Source organism: Oryctolagus cuniculus, chromosome 7 (assembly GCF_051225735.1).
Source record: "Oryctolagus cuniculus isolate XC-2025 breed Fujian yellow rabbit chromosome 7, ASM5122573v1, whole genome shotgun sequence".
In the NCBI taxonomy this organism is placed as follows: Eukaryota; Metazoa; Chordata; class Mammalia; order Lagomorpha; family Leporidae; genus Oryctolagus; species Oryctolagus cuniculus.
Window position 1 is genome coordinate 128,621,334 of NC_142873.1, and position 25,655 is coordinate 128,646,988.

General features: G+C 43.2%; 1 protein-coding gene across 8 annotated transcripts in view; it reads left to right on the plus strand.

Moving 5' to 3' along the window:
• EIF2B3 (eukaryotic translation initiation factor 2B subunit gamma) overlaps positions 1 to 25,655 on the plus strand; it is a 149,130-nt gene that overhangs the window by 39,345 nt on the left and 84,130 nt on the right. For 6 of the 8 annotated variants that reach the window (XM_089300772.1, XM_089300773.1, XM_002715143.6 and 3 more), the window contains 2 exons: positions 10,309 to 10,468; positions 24,922 to 25,033. In XM_089300772.1, coding sequence (XP_089156898.1) covers positions 10,309 to 10,468; positions 24,922 to 25,033 — 272 coding nt within the window. The remainder of the gene's footprint in view (positions 1 to 10,308; positions 10,469 to 24,921; positions 25,034 to 25,655) is intronic. The other 2 variants (XM_089300776.1, XM_089300775.1) reach the window with 1 other exon arrangement.

Genomic DNA, 25,655 nt, shown 5'->3' on the forward strand with positions numbered 1-25,655 from the left:
AAGAAGCAGTAGGCCATTTGGGAAGTGAACCAGTGGATGGAAGATTTCTCTGTCTCTCATTCTCTGCCTCTGTAACTCTGTCTTTCAAAAAAAAAAAAATATATATATATATACACACATATATATATTCAAATACACGCATATACATACACATTATCCTTTCTAGAAATTGTGACAGGAATTGAATCTTGATATATGAATATGTAATGTGATGGGAAGAGAGAATAAGTAATAAATTCTTGACTGTTTACTCTGTCAAGTTAAAATTGGAGTTGTGGGCCGACGCCGCAGCTCACTAAGCTAATCCTCCGCCTTGCGGCGCCGGCACACCGGGTTCTAGTCCTGGTCGGGGTGCCGGATTCTGTCCCAGTTGCCCCTCTTCCAGGCCAGCTCTCTGCTGTGACCAGGGAGTGCAGTGGAGGATGGTCCAAGTGCTTGGGCCCTGCACCCCATGGGAGACCAGGATAAGCACCTGGCTCCTGCCTTTGGATCAGCGCGGTGTGCCGGCCGCGGCGGCCATTAGGGGAGTGAACCAACAGAAGGAAGACCTTTCTCTCTCTCTCTCTCTCTCTCTCTCCACTCTGCCTGTCAAAAAAAAAAAAAAAAAATTGGAGTTGCGGAGGGGAATTGTGGTGAAAAGGCTGAATTAGGTAGGTGGAGTCATACTTTGAATGTCATGCTAAGGAATTTGAACTTACTCCTCTTATTTATTTATTTAATTTTTTGACAGGCTCAGTTAGACAGTAAGAGAGAAAGGTCTTCCTTTTTCCGTTGGTTCACCCCCTAAGTGGCCACTACGGCCGGTGCGTTGCGGCCGGCATGCTGCGCCGATCCGAAGCCAGGAGCCAGGTGCTTTCTCCTGGTCTCCCATGCAGGTGCAGGGCCCAAGGACCTGGGCCATCCTCCACTGCACTACCGGGCCACAGCAGAGAGCTGGACTGGAAGAGGAGCAACCGGGACAGAATCCGGTGCCCCAACCGGTACTAGAACCTGGGGTGCCGGCTCCTCAGGCGGAGGATTAGCCTATTGAGCCATGGAACCGGCCAAACTTACTCCTCTTAAAGAATGATCTTCAAAGTGAGATGTTCTCAGAGCCATTGAGTATATAGGATGGAGTACTAGAGAAAAATATTAGAATTTTTAGTTTTTAAAATTTGTCAAGGACTTGGGCCATCTTCTATTGCTTTCCCAGGCCATAACAAGAGAGCTGGATTGGAAGTGGAGTAGCCGGACTCAAACTGGTGCCCATATACATTGCAGGCAGTGTCTCCACCTGCTACACCACAGAGCCGGCCCCTGTATGTTATATAAAGAGGGTATTATATCATTATAATGATTTAGTATTTTAAAATGATTTTTTTTTAGATTTTATTTATTTATTTGAGAGGTAGAGTTACAGACAGAGAAAGGGAAAGATAGAGAGAAAGGTCTTCCATCCACTGATTCATTCCCTAAGTGGCCACAATGGCAGGAGCTTGGATGATCTGCAGCCAGGAGCTTCTTCCAGGTCTCCCACATGGGTGGCGGGGGCCCAAGCACTTGGGCCATCTTCCACTGCCTTCCCAGGCCATTAATGGGGAGGTGGATCAGAAGTGGAGCAGCCGGGACTCAAACTGGCACCCATATGGGATGCCAGTGCCGCAGGTGAAGATTTAACCTTCTATGCCAGAGCACCGGCCCCCAAAAATAAATTTTAAGAATAGCTGGTGACAAGTTCAACTCTGTGTGTTTGGAGAACACTGTTGTGGGGTGTGTTTAAGCAGGGAAATAAAATAAGAAGTGAAATTTGGAGTATGGATTAGAATAAGGGAAAACTAGAGTGAGACTGGAATGTTAGAACCTGACTAGGCAGTACAGTAGAGATAAAGAGGAAGGCAAGGGCATGGGAGACCAGGAGGAAGCACCTGGCTCCTGGCTTCAGATCGGCGCAGTGCGCTGGCCACAGTGCGCCAGCCATAGTGGCCATTTTGGGGGTGAACCAACGGAAAAAGGAAGACCTTTCTCTTTCTCTCTCTCTCACTGTCTAATTCTGCTTGTCCAAAAAAAAAAAAAATGGAGAGAGAGAGAGGAAAAAAGAAAAAAGAGGAAGGCAAGGAGACCAGTGAAGTGTTAGGGTTATAGATTGATTAGGAGAGGGAGGACTTGAGTCCTGGACTGTGTGGTCATATTTCTGTCTTCAGAACCTGGATGGCAATGACAGTATGATTGAGGTAAGGAATGCAGGAAGGACATTTAGCTCTGAGCCCAAGGATTATCAAATTTCTTACTTATAGACTGAGCTGGTCATTCCCTCCTCTACCTGCTGCCCTGACCTCAGTGAAAACAAAGTGGCAGTTGTATCTTTGCTGTGTACTTTGGGAACTACAGACTGGGAGTCTTTTACAAGCATTTTCTGCCAAAACGGAACTGATGAGGTCTCTGTCGCAGTTAACCATTGGAAGTTTGTTAAAGCACACAAACTACTCTGGGGGATTGGATTGAAACTGGACCACATAGGAAAAATGTAAATTGTGACCATTCACAGTCACACCAAGTAGCTGAATTCATTAGTTCCATATGGGAAGGGGTGGAGCACAGAGTGGTGATTTGGACCATAGCCATTGTTTGTGGAAGTGCTGGGTGGATAAAAGCATGGTAGTTACCTTGCCCTGACAGTTTTTTTCCAGGGAAATAAGTGTGTTTTTCTTTTTCCTTGCCGTAGGAAATCGTTTGCCAGATTGTGTTATTTATAACAATCTGTCATGGAACAGCTGCCAGGAAAAGAAAAGAGGCTATTCCCAGTAGCTTTCCTCACCTCCCACCCCACAACTACCACCACACACACACACACATCCGGTTTTCTGATTTAACTTTTGGGTTTTTTTTTTTAACTCAAGTTTTACCCAGTGGTTTTGGCTTGATCCAAAATATTCTTGTAATGAGATATTTCTGGGCTTTGCCATAGCTTGGTAATTGGGTTTTCTGTGCTTAATTTGTTTGCTTTAGTCAAGACTAACTGGCAATAGTTTAGATTTTGAATTCCTGGGTATCTTGATTCCTCTTCAAACACTGAAGTGCTGCCTACTCTTGGAGACCACATAAGTTTCTGTCTTGTTAATAGTGCACACAGGGCTGTTCTTCAAAACTGTGCTTTTTATCCTTGACATTGCCCTTCTCTAGAGGAGCAGGTTTATAGTGAGGCATACTGAGGACTGTTGCTGTAGTGAATAGGGAGGTCTTGGAGATTCCACCTGGTCCTTGTGAAAAGGTATATTGTTATTCTTAGAAAAGAACCAAATACACAAGGTACCTGAGGGTTAGCTTTTCCGTTTTCTATGTATGGGCTTCAGCTAGGAGAAGGCAATTTACATTTGTGTGCTTTATATTTTTAGAATAAAGGTTAAAACAATGGTAATTCTATTGTATTTTTATGAAATGTAAAGAAATTCAGGGAGTGTTATGAATGTGTAACTTTGATTTAGTTTTCTTTTTAGGCTTCTACCTCTTCCAGGATCCAACTTTTGGAAACAAAGTACATTGATCAGACAGCAAAGACTTTCTTTGGATGAGGTGGAGTTACAAAGAGCATGGGAACATGTTTGGTCTCAGTGAATCTTATGTGATGCATTCTCTGGGAACAGAGGCAGAAGCACCTCCATCTGTATCCCACCCACCCCACTCTTTCAGACCAGTGCCTTTCTTTATACCCTGAGAACAGATGGCAAACAGACATTGAGAGGAGGGGTCTGTTCCTTGTGATCCTTGGGGGTTTTGAATTAGTTTAGCAAAAAAGTCATCTAAATGAGCCTACAGCCTGTTCACAATTATTCAGGACTTGTTCTGCATTTACTGTACTGACAGATTTAAACACTTTGCAGATATTGAATGATAATGGCATTTATTTTCCAAAACAACATTGTCACCATTTCAGATGCATCTGCACTGGAGTCATGTCTTCACTCCGGGGTACACTTAATAACTCAATTTATTATAGAACAATCATCTTGCAAAAATGTAATTTTTTTAAATTAGAGAAACTTAGAAAAACGTGTTTTTTTTTTTTCCTCAGCAAACTGTCATTTTCATTACAATGAAATGGGAAAACGTGTGTACTGCTGTGGTGACAGTTGTGTGAATGTCTTTAGTAATAGACTGTGTCCTTACTTTCTAAGCATTGTTATAAGAAGTAGGATTCTGCAGGCTGTTTCTTCCTTAGCCTGCCTGTATGTGGTCTGATTTGTTAATGTTTGGTGGTTCCTGGATGTAAATTGCAGGCTTAGAATTTTTTTTCCCTGAAAAGATGTTTATAGGAACATTTTTTCCTTTTTTAACTTTAGAATTTCAATTCAAAAAGAATTAAGAGAGCTTTAAGCAGAAGCATAGGAAAATATCCAAATTTGAATTTTTAAAAGAATTTATTTGAAAGGCAGAGTGACAGAGAGACAGGAAAAGATAGAGAAAGAGGTTGGATCCTCAGGTTTATTCCCAAATGCCTGTAACAGCTAGGGCTGCGTTAGGCCAAAGCCAGAGGCTCCATCCAGATCTTGCACATGTGTGGTAGGGACCCAAGTACCTGGGCATCATCTGCTGCTTTCCAGGGGCACTAGCAAGAAGGTGGATCAGAAGCGGAAGTGGATAAGGACTTGAACCCAGCCACTCTGATCTGGGATGCAGGCACCTCAAGTGGCAGCTTAACCAGCTGTACCACAACAGCTACCCCTGAACAACTTCTAAGAATTTATTTATTTGAAAGGCAGGGAGAAATAAACAGAGAAAGTGCTTCTATCTGCTGGTTCACTGCCCAAATACCTTCAGTAGCAGGGGTGGGGTTGAGCCAAAGCCAGAGTCAGGGTCTCCCATGTGAATGGTAGAGACCCAATAACTTGAACCATTGCTTTTGCCTCCCAGGGTCTGTATCACAGGAGCAAGCTGGAATCTAGAACTAAAGCAGAGACTCACACCCAGTTACTCTGATATGGGAAATGGGTGTCTTCACTGCTAGGCTAAACACTTTCTGCTTAACCTGCAGAAGCCTTCAAAAGGAATTGTTTAGGCTGTAAGTAATGAGCTTTATGTAGGAAATAATGGTGAATACAGAGTCTGTGTTCACAATAGAAATTTCAGGCAGTAAGACAGTCATTCTGATAGTTGAGTCACTTTCTGAGCAAGTAAGATTCTGCATTACTAGACCATGAATTGAAATCCACTCAAAGCAGAAATCTTAATTTTAAATTAAATTAAAACTTTTAGAAAGTTGGGATCTCATAAAAAACTTTTCATGTATGTATTCACTAAGCCTGAATAACTTAATCCCCCCTCCAAGCTTTTTAAGGTGATAGAACCTGTTTTCCTAGGCAAAGTTTATATAGAAGTCCAGAAAATAAGATTAATAAAAGAGGACTTGCCCTGGTGATTTAGGAAGGGCAATAGGAAACAGGCATTCCCTGAGGCACTTCTGGGAAACTATAAATGGGGTGTTGAGAAACAATAGTTATAGTTGTATTAGATTGTAATTTAGAGGCAGGTATTTGGCCTAGGGGTTGACACCTACATCCCATATTGGAGTGCCACGGTTCAAGTCCTGGCTCTGCTCCCAATTTCAGCTTCCTGTCAAAGCACATTCTGGGAGGCAGCAGATGATAGATCAAGTAATTGAGTCACTGCTACCCACATGGGAGACCTGGATTGAATTTGTGGTTCCTGGCTGGCTTGGCCCAGCCCTGACCATTGTGGACATTTGGAGAGTGAACCAGTAGATGGGAGCTCTCTGTGAATCTGTCTCTGTTTCTCTGCCTCATAAATAAATAAACCAACAAATAAATAAATTTTTCTTTTACATTTAAATGACAATGTAAGTGATTTGTTTTCCAGGGTTTTTTTTTTTAATATTAATTTTTTTTGTTTGAAAGGCAGCGTTAGAGATTTTCCAGCATCTGGTTCACTCCAGCAACAGCCAGGGCTGGGACAGGCTGAAACCAGGAGCCAGGAATTTCATCTGGGTCTCCCTGTGGGTGGCAGGGGCCCAAGCTCTTCGGCTGTCTTCCACTGCTTTCCCAGGTGTGTTAGCATGGAACCAGATCATAAGTACAGCAGGCTGGTGCCGCGGCTCAATAGGCTAATCCTCCGCCTGCGGCGCCAGCACACTGGGTTCTAGTCCCGGTCGGGGCGCCGGATTCTGTCTGGTTGCCCCTCTTCCAGTCCAGCTCTCTGCTGGCCGCAGCGGCCATTGGAGGGTGAACCAACAGTAAAAAGGAAGACCTTTCTCTCTGTCTCTCTCTCTCACTGTCTATCTCTGCCTGTCAAAAAAAAAAAAAGTACAGCAGCCAAGACTGGAACCAGCACCCATATGGGATGCTAGCACTATTGGCAGCAGCTTAACCCACTATGCCACAGTGCCAGCCCCTAATTGACTGTTTTTGAGCTTCTTTTTTTCTGTATATTTGTGGTAACATAATGGCAGAAGGTACAGGTAGACATTTGTTTAAAATATAGTAAGTAGGCCGGCGCCGTGGCTCACTAGGCTAATCCTCCGCCTTGCGGCGCTGGCACACTGGGTTCTAGTCCCTGTCAGGGCGCCGGATTCTGTCCCGGTTGCCCCTCTTCCAGGCCAGCTCTCTGCTGTGGCCAGGGAAGTGCAGTGGAGGATGGCCCAAGTGCTTGGGCCCTGCACCCCATGGGAGACCAGGAGAAGCACCTGGCTCCTGCCATCGGATCAGCGCGGTGCGCCGGCCGCAGTGGCCATTGGAGGGTGAGCCAACGGCAAAAGGAAGACCTTTCTCTCTGTCTTTCTCTCTCACTGTCCACTCTGTCTGTCTATATATATATATAGTAACTAGGGGCAGGCATTGCAGTATAGCAGGTTAAGCTGCCACTTGGGACACCTGCATACATATTGCAGAGCCAGTTCTATTCCCAGCTATTTCCAGTTTGTTCCTGCTAATGCATTTGGGACACAGCAAATGATTACGTAAGCACCTAAGTCCCTGCCTTCCACGTAGGAGACCTGGATAGAGTTCTGGCTTCTGGCTTGAACCTGGTCTGGCCCCAGCTATTGTGGCCATTTGCAGAGTGAACCAGTAGATCAAAGATATCTTTCTCTGGGGCCGGTGCTGCGGCGTCGGATAAAGTGCAGCCTGCAGTGCAAGCTTCCCGTATGGGTGCCAGTTCAAGATCCAGCTGCTCCACTTCTGATCCAGCTCTCTGGTATGGCCTGGGAAAGCAGTAGAAGATGGCCTAGGTCCTTGGGCCCCACACCTATGTAAGAGTCCTGGAGGAAGCTCTTGGCTCCTGGATTTGGACTGGCACAGCTTCGGCTGTTGTAGCCATCTGGGGAGTGAATCAGCGGATGAAGACCTCTCTATCTCTCTCTGTCTGCCTCTGCCTCTGCCCTTCTGTAATTCTGCCTTTCAAATAAATAAATAAATCTTAAAAAAAATTCTCTGTTTCTCGTTCTCACTCTGTCTCTCTGTGTGCATGTGTGTGTCTCCCTCTGTCACTCTGCCATTCAAATCAATCCATAAATAATTTAAAAAAAAAATAAGTAGACTTGCTTAACACTCACATTTAAAATTTTTTTTTTAATTTGAAAGGTAGAGAGAGAGAGAGAGGTCTTCAATCTGCTGGTTCGTTCCCCAGATGGCCACAATGACTGGAGCTGCGCCAATCCAAAGCCAGGAGCCAGGAGCTTCTTCTGGGTCTCTCACATGGGTGCAGGGGCCCAAAGACTTGGGCCACCTTCTACTGCTTTCCCAAGCCACAGCAGAGAGATGGATCAGAAGAGGAACAGCGGGTTTGAACTGGCACCCATATGGGATGCCGGCACTGCAGGCTGTGGCTTTATACACTACACCACCGTGCTGGCCCCAGCCATTCACATTTAATACTCCAGGTTCCAGAATAGGGCCTGGCTAAGCATAGAGTAAATACTCAATAATGTTAGATAAATGAGCTATTGCAAGTGGCAATTCAGTTTCTGTTTAAGATTTCTAATGATAGGCAACTCATTACCTTACAAAATTACTCTTTTTAACAAGCTTTCTTTTTTTTTGAAAGGCCAGATGACAGAGAGAAAGAGGAAGAAAGAGGGATCTGCCATCTGCTGGTTCACTCCCTAGATGGCTACAAGGAAACCAGGAGCCTGGAACTCCATCTGGGTCTCCCACATGGGTAGCAGGGGCTCAAGTACTTGGGCCATCTTCCACTAATTTCCCAGGCACATAAGCACAGAGATGTATTGGAAGTGGAGCAGCTGAGACACAACCCAGTGGTCTTAGAGAATGTCAGCATCCCACACAGCAGCTTAACCCCTGCACTGCAATGCTGGCCCACTGACAGAAAATTTTATTTTTGTTAACAAAAAATTAACATAGAAGCCAAAAATACTTTTCATATTTACATTAGTTTTGCTTTTGTTACTCAGTTAAAATTTTGTTCTTCCTGGGGCTGACATCGTGACATAGCTGCAATGTACTGTTGGCATCCCACATGAGCACCTGTTTGAGTCCCAGCTGCTGTACTTCTGATCCAGCTCCCTGCTAATGCACCTGGGAAAACAGCAGGTGATGATGGCCTAAGTGAATGGGCCCCTGCCATCCATATGGGAGACCTTCCTGGAATTCCTGGCTCCTGTCTTTGGCCTGGCTCAGCTTTGGTAATTGTAGTCATTTGGGGAGTGAGGCAGCAGGTGGAAACTAACTAACTCTCTCTCTCTCTCTAACTCTGCCTTTAAAATAAAGAAAAAAATCAAGTAAATCTTTTTTAATTTTTTAAAGATTTGTTTATTTATTTGAAAGGCATAGTTACAGACAGAAAGAGAAAGAGACTGAGAGAGAAGTCTTCTATCCATTGCTTAACTTCCCAAATGGCTGTAATGGCTGGGGCTGTGCCGATCGGAGCCAGGAGCTTCCTCCAGGTCTCCCCTGTGGGTGCAGGGGCCCAAATACTTGGGCTATCTTCCACTGCTTTCCCAGGCCATTAGCAGGAAGCTGGATGGGAAACAGCCAGGACTTGAACCAGCACCCATACGGGATGCTGACCCTACAGGCAGAGGCTTTACTATACAGCACTGTCCCCTGCAAGTAAATATTAAAAAAAAAAAAAATTGGTTCTTCCTTCAGACTGCGAAGTATTTGAAATGTGCAACTATTTGTTCCCTACTCTATCCTGTTGACTCTCTCTCCTATAAACACAATTTTTTCCAACTAAGCATCTTTCAGCCACCATGTTTTTTGCCTCTTTCACCATCTTAGCAGTACTGTTTGATTTATCAAGGCTACTCTTAAAATGTGATACATCAGATAATACCTGGTACCCAGAATATTGAGTACTAGACAGACCTAAATTTATGGTATCTAAGACCTAAAATTAGATCTGTTTAGACCACATCACTGTGGATCAGAACCTTAAATGGACCTTCAAACTAGCAAAGCTGTATTTCTTTAAACATCATTCAATAATATAGGTGTTTTTTTTGTTTTGTTTTGTTTTGTTTTTGACAGGCAGAGTGGACAGTGAGAGAGAGAGAGAGACAGAGAGAAAGGTCTTCCTTTGCCGCTGGTTCACCCTCTAATGGCCGCCATGGCCGGCGCATCGCACTGATCTGAAGGCAGGAGCCAGGTGCTTATCCTAGTCTCCCATGGGGTGCAGGGCCCAAGGACTTGGGCCATCCTTCACTGCACTCCCGGGCCACAGCAGAGAGCTGGCCTGGAAGAGGGGCAACCGGGACAAAATCCGGCACCCCGACCAGGACTAGAACCCGGTGTGCTGGCGCAGCAGGTGGAGGATTAGCCTATTGAGCCGCGGTACCTGCCTAATATAGGTTCTTTTTTACAGAGAGGCAGAGGCAGGGGTTGGGTCTTCTATCTGCTGGTTCACTCCCCAGATGGCCACAATGGCCAGAGCTCCACCGATCCAAAGCCAAGAGCCAGGAGCTTCTTCTAGGTCTCCCATGCGGGTACAGGTGACCAAGGATTTGGGCCATCTTCTACTGCTTTCCCAGGCCATAACAGAGAGCTGGATCGGAAATGGAGCAGCTGGGACTCTAACCAGCTTTTATCTGCTATGCCATAGCACCTGCCCCAGAACCTAGGATTCTAAAGATGCCTCAGAGTCTGTCCAGTAAGGTTGACCAGACAGAGGTAGAGATTTCAGACCCTCCAGCAGCATAATTCAATTAGAACAATCCCTTCAATTTTACTTGTCTTGCTATAAAAAAGATTTGAGAAGTATTATATGATTTTTGTGCTTTTAACCCACCATAGATTTATCCTGTGATCAATTATGTGATCCATTGTCTTTTGTGATATTAATTTTCCCTCTTCCTTCTGATAGACAGATGTTCTGGTCCTGAGCTGTGATCTGATAACAGATGTTGCCTTACATGAGGTTGTGGACTTGTTCCGAGCTTATGATGCATCACTCTCCATGTTAATGAGAAAAGGCCAAGATGGCTTACTACCAGTTCCAGGGCAAAAGGGGAAAAAAAAAGCAGGTATGGAAGATTGGAATTTGATTTATTTGTTTATTGGATTCTCATAATTCTTATTATCATTCATGCTTTCACTAAAAAAAATTGTATTGAGAACCTTCCATCCACCATAGACATAATTGCTTGAAATTGATTGCATTACATGAAGACAGTCCTTGACTTTAAAATGGTTATAACCACTGATTAGATTCTATAATGTCTTTGTTTTTTTTTTTGTTTTTTTGTTTTTGTTTTGTTTTGTTTTTAAGTTTATTTGAGAGGTAGAGTTACAGACAGTGAGAGGGAAAGACAGAGAGAAAGATCTTCCATCTGCTGATTCACTCCCCAAGTGGCTGCAAGGGCCAGAGGTGAGCTGATCCAAAGCTGGGAGCCAGGAGCTTCTTCTGGGTCTTCCATGCAGGTGCAGGGGCCCAAGGACTTGGGCCATCTTCTACTGCTTTCCCAGCCACAGCAGAGAGCTGGATTGGAAGAGGGGCAGCCGGGAGTAGAACCTGTGCCCATATGGGATGCTGGCACCGCAGGCTGAGGATTAACCTAGTGTGTCATGGCGCCAGCTCCTGTGAACTACTTTTTATAGCTGAACTTGTGATCCAAAAGCTTTTCCTGGTATGATATGTTTTTTCCTTGGAGTTCTTCTTTGGAAATAATGCATTCTTTAGGTTTTGCTTAGCCAGGATTATGTAATCCATTATTCTGTCATTATTATATTAACTTAATCTTTTATATTTATTAAAAACTATGGCTTGGCCGGCGTCGTGGCTCACTTGGCTAATCCTCCACCTGTGGCACCGGCACCCCGGGTTCTAGTCCCAGTCAGGGTGCCGGGTACTAGTCCCAGTTGCTCCTCTTCCAGTCCAGCTCTCTGCTGTGGCCCGGGAAGGCAGTGGAGGATGGCCCAAGTGCTTGGGTCCTTGTACCCGCATGGGAGACCGGGTGAAAGCACCCAGCTCCTGGCTTTGGATTGGCGCAGCGCTGGCCATAGCGGCCATTAGGGGAGTGAACTAACAGAAGGAAGACCTTTCTCTCTGTCTCTCTATAACTCTCTGTCTCTCTCTCTCTCTCTCTCACTGTCTAACTCTGCCTGTCAAAAAAAAAAAAAAAAAAAACTAGCTATGGCTTATTAATATCTTAGTGCTTTCATTCTTAGTATTTTAACAGGCTGGCTTGTACAAGGGTATTTCAAAAAGTTCATGGAAAATGGAATTAAAAGATACTTACTTTGGTATAACAACCTGCTGGCTTGTTTGCTCTTTCCCCTATTGAACTGTAGAACACTCCCCCACCCCTGCTACCACCCCTCTGCTTCTGCCTTTTGTGTCTCTGCCTCTCAAATAAATAAATAAATCTTCAAAAAAAAAAAAAATCCTGAGCATAGGAGTCTGAGCTGTAGTTAGATTCGTGAGTAGGTATATCAAGAGCTGATGAGCTTATAATGATTTCAGCAATTTGAATCTAGCAAACTAACCATTGTCTATTTATGTTTAGAAGTGGTTTCAAGATTTTTTAAACTGACAAATAATAATTGTGTGTATTTGTAGAGTACTATGTGATGCTTTGATATATATCTATATTATAAAAGGATTTAATCAAGCTAATTAATATATTCAACACCTCAACAACTTAGCATGAAAACTATTCCTTTAGCAATTTTGAAATATACAATATATTATTATTAGTGATGATCGTTGTCAGTGCAGAAGATCACCAAAACATTCTTCCAATCTAACTGAAATCTTATACAAGATTTTCTAAATAGGAGCTGGTATTGTAGTGCAGTGAGTTAAGTTGCCTCCTGCAAAGCTGGCATCCCATATGACTGCTGGTTTGAAACCTGGCTGCTCCACTTCCAATCCAACGCCCTGCTAATGTGCCTAGGAAAGTAGCAAAAGATAGCCCAAATACCCCACCACACACATGGGAGACCCAGATGGAGTTCCATGTTCCTGGCTTCTGCCTGGCCCAGCCTTGGTGGTTGTGGTCATTTGAAGAGTGAACTAGTGGATAGAGGATCTCTCTTTCTCTCTCTTCCTCCCCTTCTCACCCTTTCCACATCTCCTCCTCCCTATTTGTGTTTCCTCTTCTCTCTATAACTCTGCCTTCATCTTTAAAAAGAGGTGGTTTTCTAAATAAATAACCTGGTAGAAGGCATGAATTAACATTGGCACAGGCTTTAGAGTTCAAACTGTGTGGGTTTAGTACTCAAAAACTGTATGATCTTGGGCAAATACCCAGTCTTTCTGAACTTCATTTTCTTAAGCTGTAAAATCAGTCTAAATCGTTTCAGGATTTTTATGAGTCTTAAACAAGATGTTTTTAAAGCATGTAGCCTACTACCTGAAATAGATTGTAATAGCATTGTAATTTGGCCCTGTAGCCTAAAAAACCACATACAATAAATTTGTAAGCATTCCATATCATGTAATTATTAAATTTTATGTAAAATAACAATGCTTTCAAGACTACAAACTATCATTTTTTTTTTTTGCATATCCACCATAGTAGCTTGTAAGTCTAAAGGGAGGGGCCTGCGCTGTGGCACAGGGGTTTAACGCCCTGGCCTGAAGTGCCAGCATCCCATATGGGCCTCAGTTTGAGACCTGGCTGCTCTACTTCTGATCCAGCTCTCTGCTATGGCCTGGGAAAGCAGTAGAAGATGGCCCAAATCCTTGGGCCCCTGCCCTCGCGTGGGAGACTCAGAAGAAGCTCCTGACTCCTGGCTTTGGATTGGCGCAGCTCCAGCCGTTGTGGCCATTGTGGAGTGAACCATCAGATGGAAGACTTCTCTCTCTTTGCTTCTCTCTGTGTAACTCTGATTTTCAAATTAATTAATTAATTAAAAAAAAAAAGTCTAAAGGGAAACCAGTAGTGACAGTGTAAGTGTGTAGAACAGCCTCTTTGGAAGGATCATGTGTAACTTTTTCTGGTAACTCAAATAGGCCCTATTTCCTAATATATTTTAAAACTAGTTTTTTTTTTTTTTTAAAGATTTATTTATTTATTTATTTGCAAGGCAGAATTACAGAGAGAGGGAGAGACAGAGAGAGTTTTTTCATCCACTAGTTTACTCCCCAAATGGCTGCAGTGGATGGAGCTGGGCCAATCCAAAGCCAAGAGCTTCTTCCAGGTCTCCCTGGTGGGTACAGGTGCCCAAACACCTGGACCATCTTCCACTGCTTTCCCAGGACATCAGCAGGAAGCTGGATCAGAAGTGAAACAGCTGGGATGTGAACCGGGACCCATATGGGTTTCGGGTACCACAGGAGGGGGTTTAACATACTATGCCACAGTGCTGCCCCCCTAGCATATTTTAGAAGGTTCCAACGTCTCAGGAAAAAGTTGTATAACTTAGAAGTATAGAGACCCATACACCAATCCACCTAAGGTTGTACAGGCAAATGGGATCTGTAAACTGGCAGACCCCATTTCATGGTATTTGCAGCAATAGATACCATTACTGAAATACAAGACCTACCACTTGTCAATATTTAGCCATTGTACTCCATTGCTTGATATATCTGTTGAATTAGTGGTTGAGAGATTAGTTTAGTGCACTTACTGAGAATGTGTTTTGCCAAGTCCTGAACTAGGCACCGTGATATATATGTATATATGTATATATGTATATGAGGGGAAAAACAGTATCTCCACACCCTCAATGATCCCTCCCCAGTCATAAGGCATTTTCAGAAACTTGAAACCTAATGGATAAAATTCAAGAAACTGATCTTGAGAAAAGTTTGCCTGGTATCTGTAATTTTTTTTTTTTTTTTTTTTTTTTTTTGAGAGGTAGAGTTACAGACAGAGAGAAGGAGAGACAGAGAGAAAGGTCTTCCATCTGCTGGTTCACTCTCCAAATGACCACAATGGCTGGAGTTGGGCTGATCCAAAGCCAGGAGCCAGGAGCTTCTTCCCGGTCTCCCCGTGGATGCAGGGGTCCAAGCATTTGGGCCATCTTGCGCTTTCCCAGGCCATAAGCAGAGTGCTGGATTGGAAGAGGAGCAGCCATGACACTAACCGGTGCTCACATGGGGTGTTGGCAGTGCAGGCGGAGTCTTAGCCTACTGTGCCTCAGTGCCGGCTCTATATCTATAATTTTTTACATTCACAAAAATCATTGAAGACAATACACATAAATAATATTATGATACTATACGTCTTAAATTCGCACTAATGTATAAAAATTTCCATTTATTATATCTTGCTTATTAGAAAATAAGATTTTTTTCTTAATTTCAGTGAGAAGATATATTTATTTTGATACATTGCAGATAATGTTTACTGAGTGGCATTTTTTCTGTATGTTACTTTGTGCAAGTGTTTGATGGTATTATGATTTCATGATACAGATTGTTGTCTTTACAGTTCCCCTGTGTGTCTTACAATATTTAAACTAGAAAATGTTCTGGGAAACTTTTATTTATCCCATCCATTTCACTGCAGTGCTTTTCAAACTTCTCCCCAGTTCTCAGGGAGTATATCCTTGGTCCAGACTAGAATTAGTACATATCAGTGTGCTTTAGGACCACCTGAGTGAAAGCTCGCACTTTGCTCGTCAACTTACTGATCAGCTTAGTTCTCCCTGCACTAACAGAAACTGACAGGCAGTTATAAGCCTGTATTTCCTTCTTTTTTCTTTCTTTCTTTTTTTTAAGATATATTTATTTGTCTGAAAGGTAGAGTTACAGAAAGAGAAGGAGAGACAGAGAGAGATCTTCCATTTGCTGGCCCACTTCCCAAATGGCTGCAGCAGCCAGGGCTGAATCAGGCTGAAGCCAGGAGCCAGGAGCTTCATCTAGGTCTCCATGTGGGTGCAAGGGCCCAAGTACTTGGGCCATCCTCCCCTGTTTTCCCAGGCACGTTAGCAGCAAGCTGGATGGGAAGTGGAGCAGCCTGGATATAAACAAGCCCCATGTGGGATGCCAGTGTTGCCATCAACGGCTTTAACCCACAATCCCGGCACTAGTCTGTATTTTTTCTTTTGCTTCACCTTCTTTTATTTATTCCAAAGGTGTACTGCAAAAAATAAAAACAGAAAAGCTTTTATTCCTGCTTGAGGTCCTGCTCTAGCTGTGTTCTTTTTTCAGTCCAAATTCTACCTCCCACCCCCTGTAACTGTTTTTTGTTTATTCATTTTTCTTATACAGAAGAGACTTGAAATCCCTGCATACTCAGAACTGAAATTCTTTTGCTTGAGGGAGAATACACAGGAGTGAGTTCAAATATGCTAGACTTCATAAATCACAATGTGATAACTATAATAATAGAAGCATATGCAAAATAGAGGGAGTAAATAATAGCTCACTCAGTTATAGGAAAATTTATTTAAAGACATCTTTGGTAAGATAAAAGTTAGCAACCTGTTTATGTGAAGACAGGGTAGTTGGTTTAAAGTCAGATCCCTATTTTCAGATGTATTAAATATGAATTCAGTCTTTGAATTTAGGAAATTTAGGAAATACTATAGTCAAATGAAAAATCTGTGTTAAATTCTACATGAAAAACAAATAAAATCAAGATTTTTTTTCTCAAGTTGAAATACAGTGAATAGGGCCACATAGTTTTTGGTTATTTTTTTAAAGATTTATTTATGGGGCCGGTGCGGTGGCATAGCGGGTTAAAGCCCTGGCCTGAAGCGCCAGCATCCCATATGGGTGCCGGTTCGAGTCCCAGCTGCTCCACTTCCAATCCAGCTCTCTGCTGTGGCCTCCAAAAGCAGTGGAAGATGGCCCAACTCCTTGGGTCCCTGTACCCACATGGGAGACCCAGAGAAGCTCCTGGCTCCTGGCTTCGGATCAGCACAGCTCCGACCATTGCAGCCATCTGGGCAGTGAACCAGCAGATGGAAGACCTCTCTCTCTGTCTCTACCTCTCTCTGTAACTTTGTCTTTCAAATAAATAAAATAAAACTTTTAAAAAATTTTTAAAATAAAGATGTATTTATTCATTCAAAAAGCAGAGCTACAGAGAGGCAGAGGCAGAGACAGAGATCCTCCAGATGGCCACAATGGCTGGATCAGGGCAGATGAAGCCAGGAGCCAGGAGCTTCCCCCAGGTCTCCCATGTGGGTGCAGGGGCCTGTGCACTTGAGCCATCCTCCACTGCTTTCCCAGGCCACAGCAAAGAGCTGGATGGGAAGTGGAGCAGCCAAGACTTGAACTGCAGGTGGCAGCCCCACCCACCACACCACAGCTCTGGCCCCGCATGTAGTTTTATTTACTAACTTTTTTTTAATCTGTATATGGCCTGGTAGCATTTTGTGGATAGTTATTCAGGATCATGTCATTAGTAAATGGTACAGCCAAAACTTGAACCCATGTCTCCTTTTTTCAATTTAGTCTGTTTCTTATCAAAATTTTACATGCCCATAATTGAAAGAGTAATGTAATTATCAAAGGAATATTATAATAAATAGCAGTCTCCTCCCTATCTATCCTCACCTCTGTAAGGCAGCCACTGCCAACATTTTAAGCTAACTTTTTGGCATTTAACTCTTTTTCTCCAAATAACTTATTTATATTTGCTTTATTTTTTTTTAGTTCTGTGAATTAATTATTGACTTTCTACTTTGGAACTTAAAGGTTTAGTTCTTTTTGTTTGTTTGTTTGTTTTGACAGGCAGAGTTAGACAGTGAGAGAGAGACAGAGAGAAGGGTCTTCCTTTTGCCATTGGTTCACCCTCCAATGGCTGCCGCAGCCGGTGCACTGTGGCTGGCGCACCACGCTGATCCAAAGCCACGAGCCAGGTGCTTCTCCTGGTCTCCCATGGGGTGCAGGGCCCAAGCACTTGGGCCATCCTCCACTGCGCTCCCGGGCCACAGCAGAGAGCTGGCCTGGAAGAAGGGCAACCGGGACAGAATCTGGCGCCCCGATCGGGACTAGAACCCGTTGTGCCGGTGCCACAGGCGGAGGATTAGCCTATTGAGCCCCGGTGCCGACCTTATTTCTGTTTTACCACACACTGCACCCCTGCTACACATATGCAAACTTTTAGTCTCTTCATCTCCTTAATATAGTTGTTAATACTGTATTATTAACTAAATATTTAATGTTGGTATTATTATGACTATATAAATACTATTCACAGATGAGCTTTGTAATATATGATTGCTTTTTATCTTCTTGTTTTTCTCAAATCTATGTTGGTTTTTGTTTGATTCAAGCTCCTGACCCAGTTGTATGAATTTCCTTTTGTTATAAAAAACACATTAGCTGTTCCCTCAGTTTCAAATTCTTTTTTTTTTTTAAAGATTTATTTATTTTATTTGAAAATCAGAGTTACACAGAGAGGAGAGGCAGAGAGAGAGAGAGAGAAGTCTTCCATCCAATGGTTCACTCCCCAATTGGCCATAATGGCCAGAGCTGCGCCGATCCGAAGCCAGGAGCCAGAAGCTTCCAGGTCTCCCACATGGTTGCAGGGGCCGAAGGACTTGGGCCATCTTCTACTGCTTTCCCAGGCCATAGCAGAGAGCCGGATTGGAAGTGGAGCAGTCGAGTCTTGAACTGGCGCCCATATGGGATGCCGGCACTTCAGGCCAGGGTGTTAACCCGCTGCGCCACAGCACTGGCCCCATCAGTTTCAAATTTTTTATTTATTTATTTAATTTTTTTGGACAGGCAGAGTTAGACAGTGAGAGAGAGAGACAGAGAGAAAGGTCTTCCTTTTCCATTGATTCACCCCCAAATGGCTGCTATGGCCGGTGCGCTGCGGCCAGCGCACTGCGCCGATCCAAAGCCAGGAGCCAGGTGCTTCCTCCTGGTCTCCCATGCAGGTGCAGAGACCAAGGACTTGGGCCATCCTCCACTGCCCTCCTGGGCCACAGCAGAGAGCTGGACTGGAAGAGGAGCAACTGGGACAGAATCCGGCACCCCAACCAGGACTAGAACCCGGGGTGCCGGTGCCGCAGGCAGAGGATTAGCCAAGTGAGCCGCAGCGCTGGCCAGTTTCTTTTCTTTTCTTTTCTTTCTTTTTTTTTTTTTTTTTTTTTTTTTCCTGCCAGTTTCAAATTCTTGAAGATACCTCTCCTGGAGCTTGCATAATCTGGGTTAGTTGCTTTGCAGAGCTGTCATTTTAGGTTCATTCATTGTCACATGTGGAATCTCACATCTTCTTAGTTTATACTCACATTTTTTATGGAACAAGATTTATTTGTTTATTTGAAAGTCAGAGTTACACAGAGAGAGAAGGAGAGGCAGAAAGAGGGAGGTCTTTCATATGCTGGTTCGCTCCCCAGTTGGCCGCAGTGGCCAAGCTGAGCTGATCCAAAGCCAAGAGCTTCTTCCAGGTCTCCCATGCAGGTGCAGAGGCCCAAGGACTTGGGCCATCTTCTACTGCTTTCTCAGGCCATAGCAGAGAGCTGGATCAGAAGTGGAGCAGCCGGGACTTGAACTGGCACTCATATGGAATGCCAGCGCTGCAGGCAGCAGCTTTACCCACTGTGCCACAGTGCTGGCCCCTCTGGTAGCCTTCTAAGATGGAGTTTGTTAAAAGTGAATTTTTGAGCTGTTTTGTGTGTGAAAATGTCTTTCTTCTCATCTTTTTCTGATGCTTGGACTATATATATAATCTTCTCTTGGGAATCGTGTTCCCTCAAAAATTTGAAGATATGATTTTACCATCTTCTGTTAAGTCAAATACCATTTTGATTCTTAAATCTTTACATGGGGACTGGAGCTGTGGGTTGGTAGCTTAAGCCTCCACCTGCAGCACTGGCTTCCCATATGGACACCAGTTCAAGTCCTGAATGCCCCACTTCCAATCCAGCTCTCTGCTGATGGCCTGGGAAAGCAGTGGAAGATAGCCCAAATGCCTGGGCCCCTGCAGCCACATGGGAGACCTGGAAGAAACTCCTGGCTCTTGGCTTCGGATCGGTCCAGCTCCAGTGTTGCGACCATTTGGGGAGTGAACCAGTAGATGGAATAATCTCTCTCCTTTTCTATCTCCCTTTTTCTCTGACTCTCAAATAAATAATATTCTAAATCTTTACATTAGACTTTTTTTTCTGGAAGATTATAGGAATATTTTTTGTTTGCAAAGTTCTCTAAGTGAGGACACTTAAAATCTACTCCCTTAGTAAGAATATAATACATTGTTATTAAACAAAGTTGCCGTGTTATATATAACAGAACTCTTGAACTTACTCCTCCTATGTAGCTGAAATTTTATTTCCTTTGACCATCTCTCTAACTTTTTCTAGTTTCTTTCTCTTGTTTTACTGTGATGGCCAGAATCTCCAGTACAATTACATATATAAGTGTGGTGTTACTGGCATCCTTTTCTCATTTCTGACTTCAAAAAGATTATTTTCAGGATGGTATTTTAACACAATAGGTTGCTCCCACATAGGATGCCCACATCACATATTGGAGTGCTGGTTCATGTCCCAGTTCCTCTGCTTGTGATCCAATTTCCCAGTAATGCATCCTGGGAGTTATCAGATGATGGTTCAAGTGCTTGGGCTCCTGCTGTGCATGGAAGGGAGGGAGATCAGAATGGAATTCTGAGCTGCTGTATTCAGCCTGGCTTAGTACTGGCTGTGTGGACATTTGGGCAGTGAACAAGCAGATGGAAGATGTCTTCTCTGTCTCTATTGCACTGCCTTTGAAGTAGATGAAAATAAATTATTTTTTTTAAAGGGGATTATTTTGGGGGCTGGCACTGTGACATAGTAGAGTAAGCTTCCACCTGCAGCACTGGCATCCCATATGGGTGCTGGTTTGGGTCTTGGCTGCTCTACTGCCCATCCAGTTCCCTGCTCGTGTGCGTGGGAAAGCACTGGAGAATGGTCCATGTGCTTGGGCCCCTGCACCCACATGGGAGACCAGGAAGAAGCTCCAGCCATTGTGGCCATTTGGGAGTGAACCAGTGGATGGAAGACCTCTGTGTCTCCTCTCTGTCCGTAACTCCACCTCTCAAGTAAATAAATAAATCTTTATTAAAAAAAACAAAGGGGGTATTTTTAAAAAATATTTATTTATTTATTTAAAAGGCTGAGTTATACAGAGGCAGAGAGAGAGAGAAAGAGAGATCTTCCATCCACTGGTTCACTCCCCAAATGGCTGCAACAGCGGAGCTGGACCTATCTGAAGCCAGGAGCCAGGAGCTTCTTCCAGATCTCCCACACAGGACATGGGTGTAGGGGCCCAGTACTTGGGCCATCTACTGCTACTTTCCCAGGCACATTAGCAGGGAGCTGGGTTGGTAGCAGCTGGGACTGGAACCAGCACCCTTATGGGATGCGAGCATCACAAGCAGAGGCTTTACCTGCTATACCACAAAACTGTCCCCACTCTTTCTGCTTTTTACCCACTGTATTATTAACTTTGCTCTGATAACATTTCATTTAGGATCTTCATAATTTTTTTTTTTAATTTTTTGACAGGCAGAATTAGTGAAAGAGAGAGCTAGAGAGTTATAGACAGTGAGAGACAGAAAGGTCTTCCTTCCATTGGTTCACTCCCCTAATGGCCGCTACGGCCGGCGCTGCACCGATCTGAAGCCAGGAGCCGGGTGCTTCCTCCCGGTCTCCCATGCGGGTGCAGGGGCCCAAGCACTTGGGCCATCCTCTGCTGCCCTCCCGGGCCACAGCAGAGAGCTGGACTGGAAGAGGAGCAACTGGGACTAGAACCCAGCGCCCCAACCGGGATTAGAACCCAGGGTGCCACAGGCAGAGGATTAGCCTAGTAAGCCATGGCACCGACCAGATCTTTGTAATTTTATTTTTAAGATTTATTTCTCTCTGTCTCTCTCTCTCACTATCTAACTCTGCCTATCAAAAAAAATATTATTCATTTATTTAAAAGAGTTACACAGAGAGAGGAGAGGCAGAGAGATAGAGAGGTCCTCCATCCGATGGTTCACTCCCCAATTGGCCACAACAGCCGGAGCTGTGCCAATCCGAAGCCAGGAGCTTCCTCCGGGTCTCTCACAGGAATGCAGGGGCCCAAGGTCTTGGGCCATCTTGTACTGCCTTCCCAGGCCATAGCAGAGAGCCAAATTGGAAGTGGAGCAGCCGGGACTTGAACTGGCGCCCATATGGGATACCGGTGCTTCAGCCAAGGCATTAACCCGCTGCGCCACAGCGCCAGCCCCCGGATCTTTGTATTTGAATAATGAGTGAATATGCTTGTAATTTTCCTTTCTCATAATGTCTTTGTCTGGTCTTGGCATCAGGATCAGACTGGCCTCATAAAATCAGTTGGAATTCCCAGCTCTAAACATAGTACCTGTCACAGGGTAGGTGCACAAATATAGTTGTTGGTTGAATGAATGGATAAGAAGAGACAGAATTATTAGTGAGAGAATTAAAATCAATTAGGAGGGAAAAAAGTATGAATAGCAGGGTATGGCAGAATTTTTTTAAATGGAAGTGCATAGTTTTGTCTGCTTTTTAACCTTATTTGTGTAGTCTTTCTTAGGATGGGCATTGTCAAGTTACCTACTCTGCAGCTAGAGTGGAGTTTACTTTGTTAAAATAGAACAGAAAGAACCCTTTCCAAGTTTCTATGATCTGTATTATATTCTGACGTCCTAGTTACTATGATAGCTACAAAGAAGCAATACAAGGAGGAGGTCCCAAGAAGGAGAAGAGTACTACTAAAGTAAAACATAGGTGAAAAATTGGATGATTGGAAATTATTGCTCCTGGGGCATTCATTGGTTCAACGTTTTGTGAGCCTAAGTTCTTGGGTAGGATAAGTGCTCCAAACTATATCCAAAAATAACATCTCTGTGTTTCTTTTTTTTTTTTTTTTTTTTTTTTATTGACAGGCAGAGTAGACAGTGAGAGAGAGAGACAGAGAGAAAGGTCTTCCTTTTTGCCGTTGGTTCACCCTCCAATGGCCGCCGCTGCAGCCGGCGCACCGCGCTGATCCGATGGCAGGAGCCAGGATCCAGGTGCTTTTCCTGGTCTCCCATGGGGTGCAGGGCCCAAGCACCTGGGCCATCCTCCACTGCACTCCCTGGCCATAGCAGAGAGCTGGCCTGGAAGAGGGGCAACCGGGACAGAATCCGGCGCCCCGACCGGGACTAGAACCCGGTGTGCCGGCGCCGCAAGGTGGAGGATTAGCCTATTGAGCCACGGCGCCGGCTTGTGTTTCTTTTCTAAATGGCTGGCTCATAATCAGACTTTTTTTTGTAAACTTTGTTACAGTCTCAAATTTCCATGCAATAGATGAACTGATCTACGTCAAAGCTGCTGTGTGGCCATTTTAAATTCGCTGCAAAATTTAGTTTTAAGTTGGCAGTAGTTGCTCTTCCTTCTTTGGATTTCACTAATCTTGGTTATTGGGAGAAAAACCCCAACATATAACTTTTTATGATAGCTACTGCCTATTCAGATTCAAACATGACATATTGTAAAATGAATAGATTGACAATCCTACGTGCTTTCAAGTACCTGAGCTAAATAAATGTGTTATGTAATTGAGTGATAAGTTGGTTCTGGGTATAAAGGCCAACAGAGAAGCATGTTCTGTTGTATAGTAGCCATTGGCTGTCAATAGGAGGCAGATAAATTCATCTTTACAGATAACATTCTCCCTGGAGTTAAACTTCTGTTTTTCCTAAGTAAAAGGTGTTAAAACATTGCTTTGATTGTTGTGAGGAACAAGTGAGAGCATACATTTTGTCAAATTTCCTTAACTTAAACATTTTACTTAATGTTTAGTTAATACTATTAAATACGATTAAAATGTTTTACAAATTAAAATACTATTAAAATGCTTTACAAATATTAACTCATTTAACTCTTATAACAAACCTGCGAGGTAGACACTACTTCCCCATTTTATAGATGAAACTGAGAAGCAGAAAGGTTAAGTAACTTACTCAAGCATAAATTAGTAATCAGCTGGAATTCATAACCCAGGTGGTCAGCCTTTAGAGGCTCTATGTTATGCTACCTCTTTGTGAATGTGTTTTATAAGTCATAAATACTGTGCAGATGTTAGTAGCACATCTTATTAAATGTCCACTAGATGTTATGGGAGATAGAAAGGAATCATAAGTCTACCCTTGAATAGCTTATAATCTGGTTGAGGAAACAAAATGTAACACAAAAAAAATAGCAATAATGTGGTAGTCTGTGTAATCATTGTCTACCAAAGAATTCTCCACATTTGATAAAATAAGCACTTTTTAAAAAATATTCACTCATTCATTATCATCTATTTGAAAGGCAAGAAGAGAGATTGATCTTCCATCCAGTTTACTCCTCAAATGCCCCCAACAGCCAGGACAGGCCAGACCCAAGCCAGAAGGCCAGAATTCATCTGGTTCTCCCACATTGATGGAAGGGGCCCAAGCACTTTAAAAAATTTTTTTATTATTTGTTTTACTTGAAAAGCAGTTACAGGGAGAGAAGAAGAGATGGAGAGAGAAAGATAGCTTCCATCCACTGGTTCACTCCCCAGATGGCTGCATCTGCTGGGGCTAGGCCAAGCTGAAGCCAGGAGCTTCATCAAGGTCTCCCATGTGAGTGCAGAGACCCAAGTATTTGAGCCATATTCCACTGCTTTCCCAGGCACATTATCAAGGAGCAGGATTGGAAGTGGAGCAGCTGGGACTCAAATGGCACTCATAAGGGATGTCAGTGCCACAGGCAGCAGTTTAACCTAATGCACTACAACGCTGGCCCTGTGCCCAACCATTTGCAGCATCATCTGCTGCCTTCTCGGATACATTAGCAGGAAGTTGGATTGGAAGCCCCATAGCCAGGACTCAAAATGGCACTCTGATTTGGGATGCAGGCATTCCAAACAGCGTTTAACCATCTGCCACAACCCACCCACCAATTTTTTTAATATCTCAAACATTGGATAAAATCTAGTGCATCATAGACATATACTTAATAGTTAATGTTTGTTGAATATGAATTACTTTAAAATATACAGCATCTTGACTGCCCCTTACATGAATAATTTCACACTTAAGAATGTTTAAAAGAAGAAAATACAAAGAATTGACATGCTTTGTACCCAGATACCTCAAATGTTAATATTTACTTCATCATTCTCTTTATTTGTAATATCCGAGGCAATTTGAAAAAGTTCCTGAAAAGATTGAATTAAAAGATGAGTTTGTTTTGCTACAAAAAAAACTAGAAGCCCATGCATAGTTTTTCATTATATGCATTTTTCATGAATTCTTTGAAGACCCCTCATATGCATGGTTTGTCTCTTAAAACAGGAAATTATATTGGTACAGTACTTGAATTTATAGACCTTATTTATTCAGACTTCACCAGTTATCCCAATGGCCCTTAGAGCAATAAAAAAAAAAATTAACTACATGTGTTTTAAACATTGTGATATGTGATACATAACACTCATCACGACCCCTCTCATCTCAGTCCTATATTTGGCTCTAACAACAGTGTGATCAGAGTCCCCTGTACCCTGAGTTAATCATGCAGGTGAGGCAAATGCCCTTATTTGATTTTCTTTTTTTATATGATTCAGTGGAGCAGCGAGACTTCATTGGAGTGGACAGCACAGGAAAGAGGCTGCTCTTCATGGCTAATGAAGCAGACTTGGATGAAGAGCTGGTCATTAAGGGATCCATCCTACAGAAGTAAGCCCTAGGGTTTTTCTTTTTGGCAGTTCTCCTTGTCTTAAAACAAAATAAAACCACCCACTATGGGAAAGAGGCAATGAAAACTAGATTATACTGTGTGAAATTGACAAAAGTATTTGGATGTTTTTCCCATAAGACCGGATAAAGGCTTTTCTTCAGTACATAAGCTTAGCTCTTGCTGTATCTTTTCTTGCCAAGGTAGAGTGACATCCTACATATGTTTAGGGCAAAGCACTGTGGAAAGAACAGAACTGTCTTTCTGACAGTTATAGAACCTTCTTTTTATTTAAAATAAATTAATAAACATAAAATTCATTTTAAAATGAACAGTTTAGTTGTGTTAAATTTATTCACATTGTGGTAACACAGATTTCCAGAACTTTTTCATTTTGCAAATTTGAAGCTCTATACCCACTAAATAGTAATTCTCCTTTTTTCCTCCCCATAAATGTCTGGTAACCACCACTAGATTTTCTGTTCCTAGGAATTTGACTACTTTAGATACTTCATAGATGAGGAATCATAATATTTGTCTTTGTTACTAGCTTATTTTATTTTGCACAATGTCCTCAAGATTCATTCATGTTGTAACAGGTGACAAGATTGTCTTTTTAAGGCT